Below are 24,573 nucleotides of genomic sequence, written 5' to 3'. Positions count from 1 at the left end.
AGAAGACCAAGTCTTTCTTCCGGTCTTGTCGGGCTAAACCGCTGGAATGGCCTCCACAAAGCCCAGACCTCAACCCCATCGAGAATTTGTGGGCGATTCTCGATGCCAGGGTTGAAAAATCTGGTGTTACCAACAAAATTAATTATTTTGAAGCCTTGGAGCGCGCCTGGGAAGACCTAGATCCACAACACCTACAAAACCTGATGAAAAGCATGCCGAAGAGCCTCCAGCAAGTCCTTAAGGCCAAAGGAGGACACATTTACTATTAAATTGCTTTTTATTTTTCTTAAATCATCTTTTCTGGGGCCAAGAAGGAAGTGGGCACTTATTTTTGTCACTACTTTTTTTTCAATACAAATTGATTTTCTTTTTCTTTGAGTAAAATTCTTTTTTTTATCAAAATTTCGTAAGTGCAACTTTAAAAGAATATCAAAAATAATATATTACAAAAGATTTAGGTGTGTTAACTTTAATTTGAACCAAATCAATGAGAGAAATTCGAAAACTGGTAAGGTGGGCACTTTATTTTGCCTATCAGTGTATGTTGTTAACAAAATGTTAATAAAATCTGAAATTTGTTTTACCAAGTTAGGATGATAGTGTTGTCTACTAACACAGAACACCTAGATATAAGAAATAAATGTAAACTTGGAATGATACTAATAAAGAATTAAAAAAAAATACAGTGGAAGAGCTTATAATAACACTAAGCTGAGAAGCTGGCGTTCAGTTGGGACGTATCACCAGAAAGAAGATGAAGATGATAACTGTGACAGGATTCACATACGCTCATCGTTTCATTAATTTCATTAAATCGTGGTTAGAATGTAATTAATGTAACGATATGGCTTAATTTGATTACAACTGGAATTATTTATGTTTGCACAGTACTTCGATGCTCTCAACTTTGATTCACTGCTTTGGTCCATAATTATAGTATGCATCGTGAGACAGACAGCTAATGCGTGTAGAAGTATCGAATTTTGCCTCATTGTTACTAACAATTTGTTAGACATCATAAATAACATTACTGATACGCAGTCGCTACCAGCCCTGCTGAGGGATGCTTGATTTATGAACGTTTTTGTCTACCCGTCCCGAGTCCATCAGTGGGCCTTTTCCAGGCATCTTCAGTGCATTCGATTGGCTCTGTACGACAAACCAACTGTACAAGATAATGTTTAGTTTTCTTTGGCTCTATAAACTAATGTACTGATAAAAATGGTGTACTTCCTTTTCTATAGAATTATATTACAAAGTTAAAATCGTGAGTATTATTTTAAGCTTCAATACAACCGTAAGTAAGCCTTTTTTTAGCTTCCGTTTAAACGCAGCTCATGTTGCGCCAGTGACGTACCCATAAGGGGTTCGGGCAGTGCTCTGGAAAATTTAAGTAGAAAGTTAAGCTGTCATTTGGATTATTTTGGACTCTAGAAACCCTTTTTGACAACTTATAAATTACTTTAAAATTTAAGCACAAATCTAAAAGTGTTGTAAAACTATGGTTTTATAAATAATTATATATTTTTAATACTGCTTAAGGGAATGCCTCTAAATAAATGAAAACCGATGAGTTTGTATCCTTTGACAAATACGCGTATTTTGATTGAGTCGAGTCTAGTATACGACAGTGAAGGTAGGCTTACAGTTGAGGTCGAAATACGCGTGTTTGTCATATACGATAAAAACTCTAGCGGAATTAAGTGGTATAGTACTAAATTCGGTTGTCATTTATTTACTATAAATCATCCAAGTAGGGAGCCAAATCCTATGCTTAGCACTTTTCAGTGTTTTTTTAAGCTACTGAGCTCATACTGCTGCAAACTTTCAGACAATTCTATCGAGAAATTCTCTCCATGCCAAAGTGAATCATATGAAAGGATTATCAATCTTGTTGAATACCTAGTTGTTTTCAATATCGTATTTTTTTTTTCAATCATTCATTGGACCCAAGTTACAATATGATTGCTAATATATATCAATTATTCAAGTAAACTGCTAAAACGCTTGAATGTAGACACAATTTGAGGACAATGATGTGGATCATATGTTTTAGGAATTTTAAATAAATGCATCGAAAGAAAGATCTTATGAAAATCATTTGATTCTTTTATGAATCGATCACTTTCGACTTCATTGATAAATAAAAAAAAGTTATATCATATACAAGGTGTCCACTTTATGAATAATAAACCTCGCTGATCGAACTTTCTCTATTTGTTTTTAGATTGTTCCTATAGGAACAATCCTACCGAAGACGCGACCTTTTCCCGTTCACTGGTCTCGCGTCTCTCTCTCTTATCAAGATACCGAGCGGTTCCGTATATGTTGTGATCTGCCCCGTCGCCTCGCCTGCGTGCGAGGCGCAACTTTTGCACCCAGGAGCAGCTCTGTTTACGTGAATCACTCGAGCAGCAAACATCGCGAGCTTTTCGCGCGTAAGTGCACTGTGTACCCGAGCAGAAGAAAATTGGTTTGGAATGTCAATTCAGTAATATCATAAGAGAAACTGTGTGTGAAATCTTAAAGAGATTTCCTTTTCCATAGTCCCTTGAGTAATCTAAATGGAATTTCTACAAAAAATCATAAAGAATATTTGAAGTGAATCCTGGTGTAAATTCCTACAGAAGTTTTCTCGAATATTCTCCACAGGTTCTTTAGATATTATTTTGTAGCTTCGTCGAACAAGAGCTACATAAATGAATTCTTCCATAAAATCTATCAAAAATACTTCCTAGGATTCTCCCAGAAATTCCTCTATAAGTCTATAGACTTCACCAGTAATACTTTTAGGCATCTTTCCAAAAAAAAATTTAGTATTGATTTCACTAGGTATGGTACATGGAATACTTTAATGATCCTTCAGTACCTGTAGTAATTTCCACTAGAATTGTTTTAAAAATTATCCTAGGATTTCTTCCGGAGATTTTTCAAATAATAGGGTCCTAAAGCCCTGTCCCAATATTAGTGCCAAACGTTTAAGTTTAGGACAAAACACATGTTTACTCAATTTTATAATGTTTTTCGTTTATCCCCGGGAAAATATGTATTTTAAACGTAAGACTACCAGTTTCTTTAAATTACAAGCATTATGGGCGAAATTTTCCCAGAAGGTGCACTCGTACTTCCCACTATCACTATCTTTTGGTGGTTTTGTAGAAAGATAGTTAACAATGAAGATCTGATTGAAATTTTCTAGTAAATTCGTAGTTGTTAATAAAAAGCTAAGCGAATAAAAATACATGGCTTATTTCTTGAGAGATCTTCTGAAATCCTGGACAGATTCATGAAAAGTTCCGTTTGGCGGATTTCTGTGATTATTTATGAAATTGATTCTTGATCTTCTTCATAGTGATGTTTTACTGGTTTTTAATATTCTAATGAAAACATTTTTTTTATCAATAGGTGAATAGTGCCCAGACATTTCTGATAGAATATCTGGAATTTATTTGCTGGGTTTTGTGACAGAAGTTCTGATGAAGTTTTAAAATGTCAGCCTAATTCCTGACAGACCAGACAGATTTCTGGAGAAATCTAGGAAGAATAGCCTAAAGGGATCTTTGGCCTACCTTTTGGAAAAAAAAACTCAACAAAGAAGCCTGAAACATCTCTGAAATTTCAACCAATATTTTTTATCATATTTGTTAGGAACTTGTTCAGAAATTATTCCTATAATTTACCAAGGAACTAGATCAGTAATATATTTAAAAAAATAGATTCAAAAATTGTACAAGAAATTTCAACAAATCAGCCAGGCATTCATTCGCAGATCAAGCCTACTCTTTTATCTCTACTACGAACGACTATTTCTATTCCAAATACTCGCTTTCGAATAAAAATAGTCATTGTTTTTAAGTCCTTGACGTTTTACTAGCAGCTTCATCGTTTACAAAAAAAAATTCACATCGCGATAACATTCTGTTTTTTTAATATTTTTGCATAATTTTTTCACAAGTTAAAAAAACTTCTACTTTTAGAATCTGTGTCGATTTTAATCATTGATCTTGCAAACATATTGAAAAAAAAAGTTATAGCTATTCGAGTATTTTTCTATGGTAAAAAGTTGAAACTGCTGGTAAAGGCTTTTTTGGATACTTCAAGTATTGAAAAATATCTAGTCTAGATTATTATAGTACGTCTAAATCAATCTTTAATTATTATAGCCCAATAATCATCTCATTCAGTTTTTCTCAAGTTCGTCGAAAACAAAAAAGGCTTGGATAAGGCTACCTTGTGAATGCGTGAGGGTTAAGTTTTAATATATTTTACTGGTATTTTTCCTCTTCTATTTTAAATTCTCGATTCTGCCAGAAATTCCACAAGAACCTTTAGGAATTTATCTGCGATTTTTCTGCTGAATAATCATCCTTTATCATCGTAAACTAACTCCAGAACACTTCCTGAACAATCCCAGAAAAAAAATCTCTTGTTCCACAACTCAGGCGTGTAAAACAGTTGTAATGGAAGATTTTATCAGAATTTATTTCTTCAGAGTTGATGCGTTTTGAATATCCAGGAGATTTTCTCTAATGATTGGAAATTTAAAGTTGCTGCGTATGCCCAGCTCTGCGACCTCTTTCAGCTGTCTTTCAGATACTTCAACAAATATTTTAAATATCTCTGTCCAAAACTCTTTCGAAGTTCAAATCGTTTTAAACTCACAGTTTTCTATACATTTAATTAAAAATAATTCATAAAAAAGTTAGATCAAGTATTCCAAATTTGTTCACATTTTATGCAAGTCGCAGGACAACCATCTGCATGATTGTCTTCCGTATTTTTCATTTATTGGACGTCCGGGAAAAATCCGGGAATTGGAAAACTGATTTTGAATGGACACCCTGCAAAAGTGTCAAGGTTCATTTATGGACTCAATTTATAAATTAAAGTTTATATATGATATAGTCGTTATTTGAGCGGGAAAAATTTCTAAAGTAGCTGCAGTAACATGCTCTTTCATGTTGTTAAATAAAAACAAGATTTCATTAAACATTTTAGGACCCTATTCTCATAGTGATTCCTATAGCTTTAGGAAATTTTCCGAAGATTCCTTTAAAAAATCCCCCAGAAATTTGTTCAAAGATTTTCTACCAAAAATCCTACAAAAATTACTCCAGAAATTCCTTCACACTAAGATCAGACAAAATTTACTGGATTACTGCCAAAAACCTCAGTAAAATGGAAATAATTGTCACGCATAATTGAATGGAACATATCATCATTTTTAATTTTTTATCGGTATATGATATGAAAGATAGCCCTCTGCAAAATATGAAAAAAAAACTCTGTTTTACGTTTATTTTTCAGTTTTCTTTAGTGACTTTTTCCGTGACCCAGTTTATTTTATTTAAGATTCTCTGACGAATTTCTTAAGAAATTCTTCTAGGAAATCTATGAATATTTTTATTAGATTCCTTCATAAACTCATCTATAGATTACTCATGAACTACCTCCAGGATTTCATTTATAAATTACTCGGGTAGTCACTTTAGATGTTTTTGAGTAACTTCTCAAGAGAATTTCCTATAAATTAATTGAACATTTTCTAGTAGGTTAAGTTATAGATCTAATGCCAGCCATTTCTTTGATTGTTCCTTCACGTTTTTCTACAAGGATTATGTCCATGGTTTCCCAGGGCGGGATTCTTCCAAAAAGTCCTGTAGGATATTCAGGGATCTAACTTTTCCGTCAGAGACCAATACAGGAGTAAACTAGGTATTTTACCAGAAGATTCACAAGATATTACATTACAATTCGGGGAAAACAATTGTTGATAACTCTTTGGGATATTTCATTGACAGATTCCATGTGGACTTCTTTTACTGAATTACTGAAGGAAATTCGTAAAATATACACTGGATGAATTCTAAACGAATTCCAAGAGGGATTACTGAAAAAATGACTTAGAAATGCCCCGATAAACATCTGGAAGAATATAAAATACAAAATTTCAGAGCTGTTCAGTGGAAGATCTATAAGTAAAACCTTGAAGACCTCGACACCAGGCCCGGATTTGGGGGGGTGCCAAGGGGGCAAATGCCCCGGGCCCCCCGATGGAGGGAGCCCCCCGAGGAAATAAAAAAAAAAACATTTTGAAATACTTTATAATAGTTTCTTTTTAGACATTTGGATATATAATTCTAACGTCAAAGTCTTTCCAATATTTTAGTTATTTATTTTTCATTACCCAATCTCACAGTATGGTTTGATCAATTGTGATCCTTCAATATATTATAAAAAAAAATCATAAAAATTGAGCTAAAATCTTCGAAATTCTTCTCTAGTTATTTTTCAAAAAAATTTTTGAATTGAAAATGCGCCTAACGTTTTTGCAGGATTTTGAAGAATACGGCTAAAGCTCTAAGCACTGCTCAATTCAAAGAGTTCATCTGTTTCCTATCAGAACTTAATAACTTAAACATATTTGCAATTTTATCAGAAACGTGGAGAGTAAGAGAAATTCTTTTGTGATTAACTTTAAATACTTTTTTATTTTGTATTCCGTAGTTGATGAAGTTTTCTTTGAATTCAGTAAAAGTTTAGAGTAAACTTTGAATAAAATTAATATAATATACAGTACTGCCAAGAATAAAGTACATGAAGTACATACAAAAACGGTCAAGTTTAGGGAACTGTATAACAGCTTCTAACAAACCGATAGACCTGAAATTTGAACTACATCTCATGAATAACTTGAAATTTGATTTATGAGAAATTGATCAAATTATATTCAAGAGCTTGGAAGCTATTAAAAATTATTGTTTTGAAAAAAAAAACACCAAAATTTTCACATTGGGATATTTTTGAAATGTGACCGGAAATCGAACCCAGACACCTTCAGCATGGCTTTGCTTTGTAGACGCGGACTCTAACCACTCGGCAGACTCTAACTCTAACAGAAAGGCCCCACTTGTAGAAGATTATACTTATCCTGAATTGTTTGTTTTCAAAATATCTAAGTATCAAAATTTGAACATTTTTGTCAAAATAGGTGGATTTTAAGAACTCTGATCCTTTGCATAGAATTTGATTATTCATTTGCGAATCTAATTTGAAGTATTTTCCAACAAGCAGTTCAATTTTCAGGTCAATCGGCCTTGTGTACTGTATTCTTGCCAGTACTGTAAATACTTCGTTTTTTTTTCGGAGAATGCGGCAACCAGAGGCAAATTGGAAACTTGTATTAAATAGAGTCAAAAGGAGCTTTGAAGAAAACGGGATTTGAAGATTTTCAGCAATTTTTCACTCTATACAAATTATTAAGACAAAAACGAGCCAATCTGCTAAGGATTATAATATTTTTTTTCCTTTGGACGGAAAAAATCACCTCAAAACACTAAAAACAGTCGAATTTTTCAATGTTTATAGCTCACAACCGAAAATGTCACTTATAATACATCGAAGTTGGGACCCTCATATGTTTGGACCAACCATCTCGTTCAAAACTCAAATTCAATACGTTAGTTTGTGGAATCCCAAAACGTGTAGAATTTTGTATAAAGGGGCCCCCTTTATGAGATCTGACCCGGGGCCTCCGAAGCCCAAATCCGGCACTGCTCGACACTGAACAGTTGATGTCGAAATACATGTATCTGTCAAAGGATAGAAATTCCAAGGGAATCAAATATTATAGTACTGAATTCGGTTTCCATGTACTTATCTGGAAGAATCTTTAGAATAATATCTGGAGATATCGATAACCACCGGATTGATTAATGGAGAAATTTACTAGGGACTTCTTTGAGAAATTTCTAATGGAATTCCTTTAAAAAAAATCCTAGAGGAACCTCAGGAGTATCAAGAACATGAGGACCGCTGTATACTGGCAGACCTAATTATGTGAGGTTATTGCTGGTTAATAACTAAGGTTATTAGTACCGGAATCGAAGTCATGGATCGCAATAGGGAGTGCCTCCCGAAAATACAGTTTACTGCTGAGCAACTCGATGTCATCATCGAGTTTGTTTAGAGCAAAAGCATTATCAGCAAGGACTCGAAAACAAGTCCTCTGAAATTGCGACAATCAGACCTACCTGCAAAGCAGGACTACGAGAAAGCTAAGGCACAACTTGGAAAGGTAGAAGTCAAAAAAGACACCAAGTCGTGGCAGACTAAAGTGTTTTCCTTTACAGGCAACGTGAGGCAACGAGCCAAGCTCCACGATTAAGAAGACATGGCAACAGTGGAGAGGCCAAGTCTAAGGCCTAAGAAAAAAGAGGCACGGGATAGCTCGAACCAGACAGTGCATCCACAGGAACCACGGTTGCAAAGCAAAAAACAACGGCGAAAACCGAAAACGCAGACTAAGGAGAATCCTAAACCGAAGCGAGGCCCTCGTTATCAAAACGGAGGAGACGAAATACGCCGAGGTTCTTAAGGTGATACGTAGCACGGAGAAGTTATCGCCATTGGGCGCAGATATGCGGAGCATAAGGCGGACTAGGATTGATGAAATGAATTTAAAGAAAGACTCCAAGCAAAAGGGTGCAGCTTATAAGCAACTAGGTAGCGAATTTTCTCGTTTTTGCAATGCAAACGAAGGCTACGTCGATCCAATTCAAATGCAACTCGAAAAGCTTTAGTCAGAAATAAAGCACATCGTAAACTATTGCAATTCTAAAACAAACAAGACTATAATTTTTAACTTTTCTAGACATGTACATGGTTGGTAAATGGCTGGGCATGGCGTACCATTGGTACCTCGCGTACCTGAAGGAATAAAATAGACCCCTCTGTGCGGTCCTTAGCCTCTTGCCCAGCAACTCCTATCTCTACCTCCTCGCGGTACTGGCCGGGGTACGAGTAACCTCAGGGAAGATCGGGTAACCAACCCCCGGTGGGAACTTTGGTCGTATGCTGACAGGGAAGGGGGGGTTTGCTTTTGCTTTTGCTTCTGCAAACCTGGAGCGTCTGTACTCCGTGTTAGGAGCGGCTCACAACAGCGTCTGTTCCCCATGTCAGGGGCGGCTGATCATCGTCCGAGTGCCAGAGAAGGACTCTAAGCTAAACTGCGCACTATGGCCCTCCGAACATTTAGGGGGAATGGTCCTCCGGAAATCTAGGGGGTTGGTGTCAGGCCCTGCAAGCCAACCGTAAAAACACATCAGCACAGGAACGTCAACGAGAGAATACGGACCGGAACAATCGGCAAAGACCACAGCGACGAAAATGGACTAGCGATTGGAAACTCGGTACGTGGAACTGCAAATCTCTCAACTTCATCGGAAGCACACGCATACTCTCCGATGTACTGAAGATCCGCGGTTTCGACATCGTAGCGCTGCAGGAGGTGTGCTGGACAGGTTCGATGGTGCGAACGTTTAGAGGTAATCATACCATCTACCAGAGCTGCGGCAACACACGTGAGCTGGGAACAGCTTTTATAGTGATGGGTGATATGCAAAGGCGCGTGATCGGGTGGTGGCCGATCAACGAAAGAATGTGCAAGTTGAGGCTCAAAGGCCGGTTCTTCAACTTCAGCATCATAAACGTGCATAGCCCTCACTCCGGAAGCACTGATGATGACAAGGACGCATTTTACGCGCAGCTCGAACGCGAGTACGACCGCTGCCCAAGCCACGACGTCAAGATCATCATAGGAGATTTGAACGCTCAGGTTGGCCAGGAGGAGGAGTTCAGACCGACGATTGGAAAGTTCAGCGCCCACCGGCTGACGAACGAGAACGGCCTACGACTGATAGATTTTGCCGCCTCCAAGAACATGGCCATTCGCAGCACCTACTTCCAGCACAGCCTCCCGTATCGATTCACCTGGAGATCACCACTGCAGACGGAATCACAAATCGACCACGTTTTGATCGATGGACGTCACTTCTCCGATATTACCGACGTCAGAACCTATCGTGGCGCTAACATCGACTCTGATCACTATCTAGTGATGGTGAAACTGCGCCAAAAACTATCCGTTATCAACAATGTACGGTATCGACGCCCGCCTCGGTATAACCTAGCGCGACTGGCCCAACCGAACGTCGCCGCCGCATACGCGCAGCATCTCGAGGTAGCGTTGCCGGAAGAGGGCGAGCTTGACGAAGCCCCTCTTGAGGACTGCTGGAGCAACATAAAAGCAGCCATCAACAACGCAGCCGAGAGCATCGTCGGGTACGTGGAAAGGAGGACATGTAACGATTGGTTCGACGAAGAATGCAGGCAGGTTTTGGAGGAGAAGGATGCAGCGCGGGCTGCAATGCTGCAGCAAGGAACGCGACAAAACGTGGAGCGATATAAAAGAAAACGTAAGCAGCAAACCCGCCTATTCCGGGACAAAAAGCGCCGCCTGGAGGAAGCGGAATGTGAAGAAATGGAACAGATGCATCGTTCACAAGAAACGCGAAAGTTCTACGAGAAGCTTAACGCATCCCGAAAAGGCTTCGTGCCGCGAGCCGAAATGTGTAGGGATAAGGACGGAAGCATCTTGACGGACGGACGTGAGGTGATTGAAAGGTGGAAGCAGCACTACGATGAACACCTGAATGGTACGGAGAACACAGGCGCCGAGGGTCACGACAGCGGAGGAAGTAACTACGTCAGCACGGCGGATGAAGGAAACCAACCTGCCCCCACATTGAGGGAAGTTAAGGATGCCATCAACCAGCTCAAGAATAACAAGGCCGCTGGTAAGGATGGTATTGGAGCTGAACTCATCAAAATGGGCCCGGAGAGGTTAGCCACCTGTCTGCACCGGCTGATTGGCAGAATCTGGGAAACGGAACAGCTGCCGGAGGAGTGGAAGCAAGGGGTTATATGCCCCATCTACAAGAAGGGCGACAAACTGGAATGTGAAAACTATCGTGCGATCACTATCCTGAATGCCGCCTACAAAGTGCTATCCCAGATTATCTTCCGTCGTCTATCACCAATAACAAATGAGTTTGTGGGAAGTTATCAAGCTGGTTTCATCAACGGCCGCTCGACAACGGACCAAATCTTCACTGTACGGCAAATCCTCCAGAAATGCCGTGAATACCAAGTCCCAACGCATCACCTGTTCATCGATTTCAAAGCGGCTTATGATAGCATCGACCGCGAAGAGCTATGTAAAATCATGGACGAGTACAGCTTTCCCGGGAAGCTCACAAGACTAATAAGAGCAACGATGGACGGTGTGCAGAATAGCGTGAAGATTTCGGGCGAACATTCCAGTTCGTTCGAATCCCGCCGGGGACTTCGACAGGGTGATGGACTTTCGTGCCTGCTGTTCAACATCGCGCTAGAAGGTGTCATGCGGAGAGCCGGGTTCAATAACCGAGGTACGATTTTCACAAGATCCAGCCAATTTGTTTGCTTCGCGGATGATATGGATATTGTCGGCAGAACATTTGGAACGGTGGCAGACCTGTACACCCGCCTGAAACGTGAAGCGACAAAAGTCGGCCTGGTGGTGAATGCGTCAAAAACAAAGTACATGCTGATAGGCGGAACCGAGCGCGACAGAGCCCGCCTAGGAAGCAGTGTTACGATAGACGGGGATATTTTTGAGGTGGTTGATGAGTTCGTCTACCTCGGATCCTTGTTAACGGCTGACAACAACGTTAGTCGTGAAATACGGAGACGCATCATCAGTGGAAGTCGCGCCTACTATGGGCTCCAGAAGAAGCTGCGGTCGAGAAAGATTCACCCCCGCACCAAATGTACCATGTACAAAACGCTTATAAGACCGGTGGTCCTCTATGGACATGAAGCATGGACCATGCTGGAAGAGGACCTGCAAGCACTTGGAGTGTTCGAACGAAGGGTGCTTAGGACGATCTTTGGCGGAGTGCAGGAGAACGGTGTGTGGCGGCGGAGAATGAACCACGAGCTCGCTAGGCTCTACGGCGAACCAAGTATCCAGAAGGTTGCGAAAGCCGGAAGGGTGCGCTGGGCAGGACATGTTGCAAGACTACCGGACAACAATCCTGCAAAGATGGTGTTCGCGTCGAATCCGGTTGGCACAAGAAGGCGGGGAGCACAGCGAGCGAGGTGGCTTGATCAGGTGCAACAAGATCTGGAGAACGTGGGCCAAAATCGAAGTTGGAGAGACACAGCCATGGACCGAGTAAATTGGCGTAACATCGTTAACGAGGTTTTATCAAATCATTGATGTAACACCAACTAAATAAATAAATAATAAATAAATAATAGACATGTACGGGAAGATGCGTGGTAGCGCTGGCGAGCGTTTGGATGTGATCCGTTTTCTAGATTTGGAGTTCGTGACGAGCCTTTGGAAGTGATCCGTTTTCCAGATTGATCCGTTCTGGAGAAGAACTTTTGGATCTGTTGGATGCAAAATATTCAAGAGTCGTTCAATATCAGAAGCGTTCCATTTTTTGATGTTCATTTCATGTTTCAAACTGGTTGACTTTCAAGCTTGAAATACTTTCCCGCACGTTGTTTTTGAGTTTATTTGGATTAAGCTGAGTATAATTTTTATTTTCTTTATTTCTATAATTTTACGGTACTTTAATAACACTATATATGATATATTACTATATATTGGGTATTGGGGAGGGGTAGCCTAAGGGAGTTAATTGAACTGTTGACTGGATGAAAGTGCGTGGAGTCGCCAGCCTTTTGTCATGAGAAAACAGCCTTAGTGTTGTCTTCCAAAGGTCTTCAAAGATATTAACTAGCCCTGCTACAACAAACCATCAGGTAGATCATACCACCCCGGTATGATTCTGCAGCCATAGGTAATCCTTGCGCTGATGGTGGCTGAATAATCATCATCATCATGTACGGGAAGATGCGTGCTATCCAAATTTCGTAATGCAGACTCTATACACCACAGACCGCAGAAACGACTCTCCAGTGTACAAATCTGAATGAAATCACCGATGCAGCGGAGGTCTCGGCTGTCCTCAAATAGCAGTGCAACATCGACGTAGCCAGTAAGGCCATCTGCCTTAGCAAGGGCCCACAGGGCACCCAGGTGGCGGCGATCAGGCTGTCGGATGGAGATGCCAACAAAGCGAAGATCTTTGGCATACTCAAAGCAAGACTCAAAGTAGGCTAGTCGGTTTGACGGCTGAGCATACAACAGCCTCCTGAAATTTGCTTCAAGTGTTTCGGGAAGGGCCATAAGTCGTGGAATTGCAATGGTCCCGAGAAAAGTAATCTGTGCAGAGAATGCGGCACCGAAGGCCATAGGGCAAGCGATTGTAAGCAAATCGCTAAGTGCCTAATATGTGTCGACAGAGCAGACAACGGATACTTAACGAGCGGACCCAAATGTCCGGGCACAAGCGGAGTATCAAAGCGGCCAAAACGGAAGTAACACAGTTAAATTTAAACCACTGCGATGCAACCCAGCAGCTGCTTTGACATTCAGTCTCGGAAACCAAGACTGACGTGGTGCTACTATCGGACCCATACCAGCCAACAACGGGAACTGGGTGGGGGATAGGTCTCAACAGCTAGCAGCTATAGGGACGACAGGACGATACCCAATCCAAGAAGTAATCTCTAGCTCAAATGACGGTTTTGCGATAGCAAAAATCAACGGCGTGTTCTATAGCAGTTGTTACGCGCCCCCAAGGTGGTCGATTAAGGAATTTTCCCACATGGTCGACAGGATGATAGCCGAACTAGCTAATCGGCAGCCAGTAGTGATAGCTGGCGACTTTAATGCATGGGCAGTGGAATGGGGTAGCCGCTGCACCAATCAAAGAGGCCAGCTATTGTTGGAATCCCTGGCCGCATTAAATGTAGAGCTGACAAATGTTGGTACAGTGAGTACCTTCCACAGAAATGGTGCAGAATCGATTATCGATGTGACGTTTTGTAGTCCTAACCTTTTAGGTACCATGAACTGGCGCGTTGATGACGGTTCTACTCATAGCGATCATCAGTCGCGGACGGAGGGTAGGGCGCTGTAACTCTACTCAAATCCGAGGTTGGAAAACAGCGTGTTTCGACGGCGAAGTAGGTATTCACTGAAGCCCTGAGGTGCGAACGGAACACTCTGGACTTTAACGGCGAAGAGCTAGTTGCTGTGATATCACGAGCCTGTGATACTTCCATGCCGAGAAAAGCTCCTCCCAGAGAGAACAGGCCGCCGGTGTACCGGTGGTGCGAACCAATTGCAAATCTTCACATGCCTTCGGGATGCGCACGCACAGAAGCACAAAGAGAAGATCGCGGTGCAGCATTCAGAGAGGCAAAGTTGGCTCTCAAAAAGGAAATCAAGAGTCGAAAACGGGCATGCTTTGATGCCAGTCTATGCCAGAGTGCCAATTCGAGTCCGTGGGGTGACGCTTACAGAGTGGTAATGGCTAAGACCAAAGGCGCCATAGCGCCTCAAGAGAAGTCGCCCGAGTTGCTGCGATCGGTAATCGATGTACTCTTCCCGCATCATCCCACAAGCCCATGCCCCCAGCGCCGTATGTGGCAGATGAAGGAGAAGAAGTGGCGAGAGTGACGAACGAAGAGCTGGCAGAAGTCGTGAAATCATTCGCGTCAAACAAGGAACCGGGACCCGATGGTATACCGAATGTTGCCTTAAAAGCGCGCAAAGCAATGCAAAGCTGCATTGATCAAGGAATCTTCCCGGATGTATAGGCGGGAAAACCATCAGGTGACCCGTCGGCGTATAGACCTATCTGTCTACTAGATACGACGGGCAAGTTATTGGAGAGGTTGATCCTCAACAGGCTAGTACCGTATACGGAAGGTGCGGACGGCCTGTCCAACAACCAGTTTGGATTCAGGAAAGGTAAATCTACTCTGGACGCTATCCAGTCGGTCGTTCGGACAGCTGAGGTGGCAATCGAGCATAAAAGGAGCGGCATTCGTTACTGCGCGGTTGTCGTCTGGATGTGAAGAATGCGTTCAACAGAGCAAGCTGGGAAGCGATAGCCCACGCACTTCACCGCCTCAAGGTACCGATGCAGTTGTGTAAGCTTTTAGAAAGTTATTTTGATGGTAGGATTCTACTGTATGACACAGAGGAGGGCCAGAAAAGCGTTCGAATTACCGCGGGAGTACCTTAAGGGGACACGGGAGACCGTGTTATTTTCCCTATCTTTTGTCTCACTCTAACAATTATCATCAAAACTTTGCCGAAGCAAATCACGAGTTTTAGTGAACCGATGAAGCTGAAAATTTAATCGATTGTGCACCACATATATAGAATATAGTGATAAATTTTTCACATCCATATATGGAGTGGTACTTGAGATCTGCTTCTTCAAATGAATAGGATAATTATAATGACGTCCCGTGCGGCCTTAAGGTTCAATCCTGGGCCCGATGTTATGGAATGCGATGTACAATGACGTATTGAGGCTGCATCTTCCGACGGGTGTTAAAATTGTTTGCTTCGCCGACGACATCACCCCTAGTGGTTGAATGGCGAATCGATGGAGGAAGTAGAGGTGACAGCAGCGCACTCTATTTCCATAGTCGAGGAATGGGTAAAGTCTAGGAAACTAGAACTGGCCCGGCACAAGACTGTGGTCATTAACCGCAAGTCCGAGCGACGGGCGCTTATCTCGGTAGGTGATTGGACAATTGAGCTTGGACTCTAAGGCATCATGGGGTAATGATCGATGACTAGATCAGCTTCGCTAGCCACATAGAATATGCCTGTAAAACGGAGCATCTGATGTCTAACAGATCTGCTGTAACTGCCAGCACACACAAGCTCCTGGCAAGCGTGACTCTATCCATACTAAGGCATGAAGGACCAATTTGGTCAAACGAGCAGAAACCTAAAGCGGATGGAAAGTACGAATAGGATCATGTGCTCAAGAGTAGCAAGTGCATACCGAACGGTTTCTAAAGATGCCGAGTTCATCATAGCCGGGACGACGCCCATGGGGCTCATCATCAAGGAAGATGTTGAACAGGGTGTCTACTCGTTTACCGAAATGAAATTCCCTGATATTTCCAGATTTTTCCAGGACTCACAAAATAATTCCAGGTTCAAGAAATACTTTAATTTTATAAATAATGGCAAATTTTGAAGTGCTTTTGATTTAGGGGGAGATCCCCCAGTATCGGACACCTAAGCCGCTAAGTTCATTATTTAAAAACTATTGATATTTTGCGGTTTTGGTGCGCATTTATGATAAATTTTATCATTTTTTTAGCGTACAAAAATAAATTTGAAAATATAAATATGAATTTTGACATTGTATTTTAATGATGTATTTTATTACCAAATTGACCTATCATAGAAGGTGGCTCCCAATAGCGAACACGATATGGAAATGCCTCGAATTCTGTAAATTTGTATATCATCGAATGTTTCTACTCAAGGAATAGTATTTCATTGCCAATTCAATACATTTGAAACATTGAGTAATTTTTGATTTATTTAGTCTGCAAATTTGCCATCAAAAAACCTCTTTCATATATGATGAAATACAACACATTTTATGTGTTGTACTGAATTTTCACTCTTCTTATTTTTATTGCATCTTTGATCCTACCCTGATCGATGAAATCAATGAAAAATGAATGTATTTTGAGACATTGGTTCGAAAATTACAAAGATATCATGTAACAAATCAAGCTGTCCGTAACTGGAGGACAGGAGGTGCTAGACCAAAATTGTAGTTTGACCATATTCAGTTTAAATATGGTACAAAATACATTCATACTTTCAAATTATGATAATATTCGATCATGCTTGCGTGATGCAAATTATTTCGCCATGTTCAAAATAATTACTAATTAGGCTCAAATTTACGGCGATACGTCAATTTTTAAACAATTTTCAAACATCTCTACGTTTTTTTTAAAGGAATGCAAATTTTAAGGATGTGGTATTCTATGCAAATATTACCCTCCATAATAGCTTCCATTTCTTCTAATACACCGTCTTGATCGGATCAAGATATCTCAATTTTTCGACTTTGTCCGGTATTGGGTGCTGTCCGGTACTGGGGGATCACCCCCTAGTAATGTATAAATTCACTTCAAGACATTTTTTAATGCATGCTGATGCTTTTTCAATATGAAGGTGCTAACAATACCAAACTCAAACTGAAGACAAACTGAATCAGATAAATCAGTTAGGTAATATGATTGTATACACATCAAATTAATTCAACACTCAACTGTTCCAATAGAAAAACTTTTTGATAGACAATAATGTTTCTATTGGAAAACAAGTAATTAGTTTTGGATTGTTCAGAAATGTTCAGAAAAGTCCTCGAAATAATCGGGAAACGGGAGAAGACTAATGTATTACCGTAAAACGGGGTAACTTTGATAGTTTTTTCGAAGAGAACTTGAATATTTATGCATGCCGTTTCGAAGAATTATAAATCAATTTCTGACTTAGATAACAAAAATGATCCCAGTTTGTAAAAATGGTTTTCGCTAAGAGATTTGAGACCGAAATCATGTTCTACTAGGCTGTCAAGGATACGTGACGAACTCATTAAGACTTCATCAAATAGTGATCGTAGAACAGATGCAAAAATGCTAAAATCTCATAAATTTTTAATATTTGTATATAAATCCTCAAATGCACTTGATTCCAACGAAAATAGGTTTGGCATTAAGTGTCATACTAATACTCTTTACTTTTGCATTCGTTTTGCTTAACTGATTAACAGAAACTTCGTTATTTCGTTTAATATGTTGTGGGTCTCGCACTATCAAAGTTACCCGCATTATCAAAGTTACCCGCATTATCAAAGTTACCCCGTTTTACGGTACTCTGTATGGGGAGCTACATGACGTTTTCCAATAGCATAGTTGATGACAAGACAAAGTTTGCCTTGACCACTAGTTTTCCAATAATCATAAATATTGTGCATGAAGCTATTCTGGTAGCGAAGCAGGATCCAGAAAGAGACTGGAAAGAGACCAAACGGTAATCGAAAAACGAAACCTAACAGTGACCAGGAGAAAAGAGTTTTATACGGCCAGACAGGGGAACACCATTTGGCAAAAAGTCATTTGGCATAAAGCCGTTTGGCATAAAATCATTTGGCATAACGGTCGTTTGGCATAATAGCCATTTGGCATAATCATTGAAAACAGAGTTGCTATGTTTTTGGCGTTACCATTGCTAACATATATGATTTTGCCTTCTTTTGGTCATAGGCTGTTCTTTCTCATTACGTTGTTAAACTAGTGGTTTGTATTGTAACTACTAAGATTTTCATTGACAATTTTGCCTTCTTTCCTACGTTGGCGTTATGACTACTAACATTTTGATCACCAGATCATCTTTTAAGTAGCACTATTTAAATTTATAATTTCTTTTCTTTTATGCCAAACGTCCATTAGGCCAAATGACCATTATGCGAAATGACCATTATGCCAAACGACTTTATGCCAAATGGCTTTATGCCAAATGACTTTATGCCAAACGGGGTAGCCCCGGCCAGACATTTATCAGAGAATATTTCTAAGACTTGTTTTTGAAAATTTCTCGTGCCTTACGACAATTTTTTTTCAGGTTTGATGAATGGATATATAGCTCTATTTGAAAGATTTATTTTTTTGTGATTATTTCCTATGAAATCTCTCCAAGAAAAAAAATAATAAAAATAAGGAAATTCTCAAAAGCAAAAAAAATGTTTTGGATATCTCAAAATAAAACCTTTTTTTTTCAAGAATAACCACTAACAATACATCAGGGATTCTAACAGGAATTACTTCATGTATTATTCCTGATATTTTTTCTAGAAAACCGGGAACGATTCTTCCAACGGATTTTCTAGAACAGAGTCTCGTTTAAACATGTTGGAATATTCAACCAGAAACTACTCCAGTTGTCTCCAAGGATTTTTCAGGATTTTCTACAAAATTGTCCTTCAGAAGTTATATAAGATTTTAACTAGAAATTTCTCTAAGGATACCTTCAGGAATTACTCCAGAGATTACTTCTAAGATTATTTTGGGAAGTCATCCAATATTTCTAAGAGACTTCTCAATAAAGTTTTCAAAAAATTGCAAGCATTGTTGCAGAAGTTTTTTATGTATTTCTCCAAGGAAATGTGAATGAAATTTCCCAGGAAGCTGAGAAATTGTAGAAAAAAAAACTTATGGCGTATTACTAAAGCGAATCTTAGGGTTCTTAAGTCATCCTTGATTAGTAAGGATTTCTATAAGAACTCACTGTTGAAGAAGTTTTACAAGATTTTCTATATTATTGCTAAGACAATTGAAACAAAAATATCAATTGAATCTCTGGATAACATCCCGCAGGATTTTGTGAAGGAACTCCTGAAAAAAAAAATATAGGACGAAATCCCCAAAAGTGTGGGAATGATCGGAGGATTTCGTGAAAGAAAATCCTGTGGTGTTAACTGGTGTGAAACCTTAAATGAACTTTTGAATAATCCATGAGAATTTTTTGAGTAATTAATTTGAAAATGTTTGGAAGAGCTCCAATAATCCGTGTATAAAATGCTGGAGAAATTCCTAGAAAAAAAAACTAGGGAAGCTCAATAATGAAACACAGGTAAAATTTAAGGAATTATTTGGAATGTTCTTAACAGATTCACTCGAATAATTTCTCGAGAAATTTTTGGAGCAGTTCTTTGGAATAACCGTAGATAAAATGGCGTTATTGTCGTGTTTCTTGAAAAAAAAAAAATCCTTGAACGAGTTTTACCATAAACTCTGAAATGAACCTTTATGGGTCTTCGAAAAAAAAAACCGTGGAAATCTGAAGAATTCGGTTGAAAAATCTCTGAAGGAAGATCTAGGATAGTCTTTGGAAAATTGTTCAAAGTTATCCTTGGGAAAATTACTGGAGGTAGTAACATTGAAGTACTCGAGAATTTCCTGAGGCAAATTCTGGAGAAATTCCTTTATGAATAATTATTGAAAAAATTGGTATAGGATTTTCTTGAAGAATTTATGGAGGGAACCCTGTAATAGTTCCTGATAGTATTTTAAATGAAATCTCTGAAGAAACCACTAGGATAATTCCTGGAGCTATTCTTGAGAAATATGAGAAGAAATTTAGCATAATTATCTGTAAGCAAGATAAGGAAAATAGAGGATTTAAAGACCTTTCATCAAAAATAGATATTTTTTAGAGACTTGCATGAAAATAGAGACCAATTCTCTAAAAAGAAACCTGCTATCGGCCCTAGATATATTAATCTTTTACTGATTGAACATAGAGATATTAAAAATGTGAATCATGTTTTGGTAAGTCGAAAAAATTTTATACTCGAATGGATCCTCCTTGAACAGCTCAAAAAATGTTTTGATAGCGGCGAAGCCGAATTTTTTTTTCGATTGACTAGAATTTTCTTACAAATAATGGATTACTTACTAATAGATTTTGACGCAAAAATCCTTTGTCATGAACATTCTATCATGAATTACTGCTTCAAAATAATTTCCCTGATTGTAATCGAAATTCCCTGAGAATTCCAGGTTGAATAAAATTCCCTGATAATTCCAGGTTTTCTAGGTTTTTTTCAGGTAGTAGACACCCTGTTCAATACTTCAACCAGAGAGGTACCAGAAGAGTCCGCAACGCGTGTGAAGAGGCAACGCTCAGAGGTTGGCAGCAGGAATGGGATAACTCCACTAAAAGTAGATGGACCCATCGGCTAATATCAAATGTGTCAGATTTGTATAGATTTGACGTAGTTTCACTTTTGATTTGTTTTCTACATGTAACGTCCGTTTGTCTGTGAAATAATTATTGTAAAGTATAATAAACATTTTATGTTTCAATTATTCTACTGTGGTGTCTTATCTGCGGAATTTTGTTTGTGATTTGTTGTTGACACGAACTATCAATCCACGATCCTTCAAATTAATGCTTGTAACTTACTGATATACAGCTATTGCGAAATGCTTACGTATCACCTGAAGGTTGAGAATCTCGGACTCTGGACGAAAGTTGATGCACTCAGAGCTTGACGTGTCGAGTCGTCAGCAATGCTTGGGTAGCGTAGGTAGATGATCAGAGATTAATCGGTCGTCGCCGCCACATTATTCCGTTGTTTAATATTTGAAATAGTGCTTATCGGTGCGTGTATGGGCGCAAACTGCAAACAGCCATATACCAGATGTAACGAAAACGTGCCAGTAGCTCACCAACTACTTTAGCGCACACAAGCGATAAGGAGGTTCACTTTGATTGGGTCAGTTGGATGTGCTATGAATAGGTTCCAAGGCGGCGGCTGGCAGGACAAAATTAGCGCTTGTGTTCCAAATCCGCCTAGGACCATGCCAATTGGAAGATGTTTCGGTATCGATTTCACGCGCGCACAATGAACTCCCATTTGGACGATTGGTATAACAAATTACCTCAATAAATTTGAGCGAATTATCAGCTAATTAATTAGCCGTAAATGCGAAATTTCACTCTCCTCGTACATATTGGCCATTGTGACGACCACGACGTGGTCCTTATCAGCAACCGGTGACCGATCATTGTTGAATCGACTCGGCCGGAGCTTCCTTCGAATCTGCCGTCTTGCACTCGCTCTCTCTCTGTCTCTCGTAATCCGTTGAACAGTGCTTCCTGAGGCCCGGATTCGTGATCGAAATTTCGGGACCTAAATCTTAGAAAACTTTGGACAGGATTTTCAAACAATACTAAATGAGATTCTGACATCAACCTAAAAAAATGTCTGGACAAAATTTTTACAGAATCTTCGGTAACATTATCACAGAAGCAAACATATTTTTAAAATTTCTTCAAAACTTATAACTTTTATTTGATTTGGAAATTGTTGTTTCTGCAATTTGACCCGCGATTCAAAAACGTAGAGCAGGCCTACTCTAAAACCATCTCTTCGGACACAAAACAATTTAGATCCCGAACTCAGGTCTCGGGGATCACTGTGCACGTTGTAGCGAGCGAAACGATGCACACCGCAAGGAGATTCAATCAAACGATCACGCTTCCTGCTTTGACTACGACTAGTATACCTACTATAGCTCCCCTGCACCTAGCGATCGTGTTTCAATTCAGGCAGCGCTCATTCAAAGTTTGCACTTCTTCGATTTCGCACGCAGGTTAACGCGTATGTCTACCGGTTGCTCTCCAATCGTCAGCTCTTCAAGGCGGAACACATCTTGACCAACATCGATCGCGTCCCCAAGTATGTATTCTACCAGATCGCGGCGGAAACCAGTGACAGTAGCTTGAGGGACTTCATTCGGGAACATTTGGCCAAAACGATTGGCCGTGGGCCCGGCACTAGTGGTGGTGGTGGTTCCAACGAGACCGGTGAAGAAGACTGTAGTGAAAGCCGGCTGATCGAAGCCAATTGGAGAGTGTACTGCCTACTGAAGGCCAACGTGCGGCAGTTGGCCGATTTGCTGCAGCGGCTGGACAGTGACTACAGTGTGCTGGAAGTGGAAACCATGTCATTCAATACCTTCTACACCAAGGACGAGGTGTACCGGAACGCCGTGGCGTTGGATTTGTTCTTCAAGAATCAAGGTACGTGCAGTCAGGGATGGGGAATGGCGGAGGACTACTAAGTGATGCAATAATTATTAGAAATTGATATTCGATTGGCGGTCGATGCAACGTAATATTACATATACCGATGAGGTTTTGCAACCACAGAACATTATTTGCGCGATATGTTATTGTCTTTAGAATAATATGATTGTAGCTACGCGATATTATTAGAGTTGACAAGGTCAAGTTGGAAGACATACAAAAATCGTAGTACAATATTGACTGTACGTTATGATTTATTTGGTAGATGTTTTTTTGTGATATATCATGTTCTAATGTAAGTTGTTTGAAAAAATATAAGTCATACAGGTCACAATTTGATGCATTTATTGGAAAAGTTACGCTTTACCTCTAATGACCAAACGCCTTTTGCAGGACAGTCCCGCATTTTGCTAATTTCCAGCGGTCTTTCTGAAAAAAAGTCCTTTTTTTAATTTCTCCTTTACATTGAACTAGTCATTCAACAATGAATACTTATAACGTGTGCGAGCTCGACAACTGTCGAATAGTTGACTTAGTAATCGGAATAACAGGTCGGACATCGTCCCGTAGATGGGCTAGATCGAGCCCAAAACCGGTGGACTAGACAGGTAAATTTAAACCCTTTTCAATCGTTTGTAATATATTTTATATTTTTAACTTCACTACCAAAGTCAACTACCTAGAACGAAATCGTGAAACCTATCGATCAGCAATCAATGAAACATATTCTTTAGTAGAAATTTCAAAAAAGATTGTGAATTTCTTATACTTTGAACAATACTTAGTATTATTGTGCTTCATTCATGTTCTTCTGCTTACGATTCTGTATAAAATTTCTTCAAATTCTATGAAAAAAAGAATGAGTTCTATAGGATTAGACCCAGGATTATATCAGAACCGCCGTGTTTCCATTTAAAATCTTGTGAAGGACCATGTAAGAATGCTTCCCAGGATATTCTGAAAATCTATCTCATAATTCTGCCTGGAAACCCTTTTAGATATTATGTAAAAGCCCTTCCCTGGATTCTTTAATAATTATGTCCCGGAATCTGTAAGAATCCGTAAGATTCTGTGGAATTCTTATTTATCCTTTGGAACTTATGAAAACAAATTATCTTGTTCACCGTAAAAAGTCACCGAACCAAAAAAAAAGTGCTGTGCATAGCCCTGCTGATTAAGAATTTTTATTTCTGTCATTACGTCTCAACTGGGACAGCTATATGAATATGCTTCTCAGCTAAGTGTTTTTACGAGCACTACCATTGCGAAAAGATTCCTCGACCGGCGGGTGTCGGACCCACGACCCTTAGCTTAGTCTCGCTGAGTAGCTACGCGTTTACTGCAACGGCTATCTGGGCCCCTTATGTTTGTACGCTATGGGTACGAGCTATTACTGTACGCTATATGAATAGAGTTGACACGGTCAAATTAGTTGACATACAAAAACATCGTGATTCAATGTTGACTGTGCGTTATGGTGATTCATTTCATGTAATTTCAGTAGTTTTCAAAGCTAGTAGCGAGTAACCTCTTACCGACTTGGTCGCTTTTTTAAGCCCATCTCTGAAAACTATTTTTTAAGGAATTTCTACTAAGATCACTTTTTCTATCAATCAGCCACTATTTTCAACTAATTATCTATTATTCTTTTCTTAAAGATAATTCAAATGGTCATACCCAGAACAACTTCATGACAGTATCAAAATATTGGTTCAACGTTTTCTTGTAAAAAAGCAAGTTTACCCTCTCTTTCACATGATAGCACAGGTGATCCACCGATTTTTGACGGTATAGATAAATCGAATTGATACGATTAGCTTAATAATGATTGGAATAAATGTATACGCTCATTTGTCTCATCAAACATTAAATTATGTGAGCTTAGAGTCCTAACCTAACCAATTGAAAAAAAAAAAACAATCAATCAACTACTGATTCTTAATCCAAATTTTTAAAACACTATGTTTAGAAACGTCATTTTGACAGTTAAATTGTCGAACAAAGTTGTGGGAAAGAAAGGGTTAATCTGTCACAGAGTTTCCCGCAACGTATGATTGTTTCTAACAAAGTGTTTGTTGATAAGATGTATGTTCATTGTCGTGCAGTACGAGATAAATGTTCAAATAGGATATTAAAGATATGAATATTTATCTCGTGATATTCTCTTTAAAATGAATGAT

General features: G+C 39.5%; 1 protein-coding gene across 1 annotated transcript in view; it reads left to right on the top strand.

The window, feature by feature from the left end:
• Positions 1-24,573, top strand: part of LOC5569717 (spatacsin) — a 72,004-nt gene that overhangs the window by 7,439 nt on the left and 39,992 nt on the right. The window contains exon 2 of the mRNA XM_021848186.1: positions 21,958-22,387. Within this exon, the coding sequence (XP_021703878.1) occupies positions 21,958-22,387 (430 nt within the window). The remainder of the gene's footprint in view (positions 1-21,957; positions 22,388-24,573) is intronic.

The sequence above is a fragment of the Aedes aegypti genome, chromosome 2 (assembly GCF_002204515.2).
Source record: "Aedes aegypti strain LVP_AGWG chromosome 2, AaegL5.0 Primary Assembly, whole genome shotgun sequence".
Taxonomy (NCBI): domain Eukaryota; kingdom Metazoa; phylum Arthropoda; class Insecta; order Diptera; family Culicidae; genus Aedes; species Aedes aegypti.
This window is presented reverse-complemented; position numbering and strand designations above follow the sequence as displayed.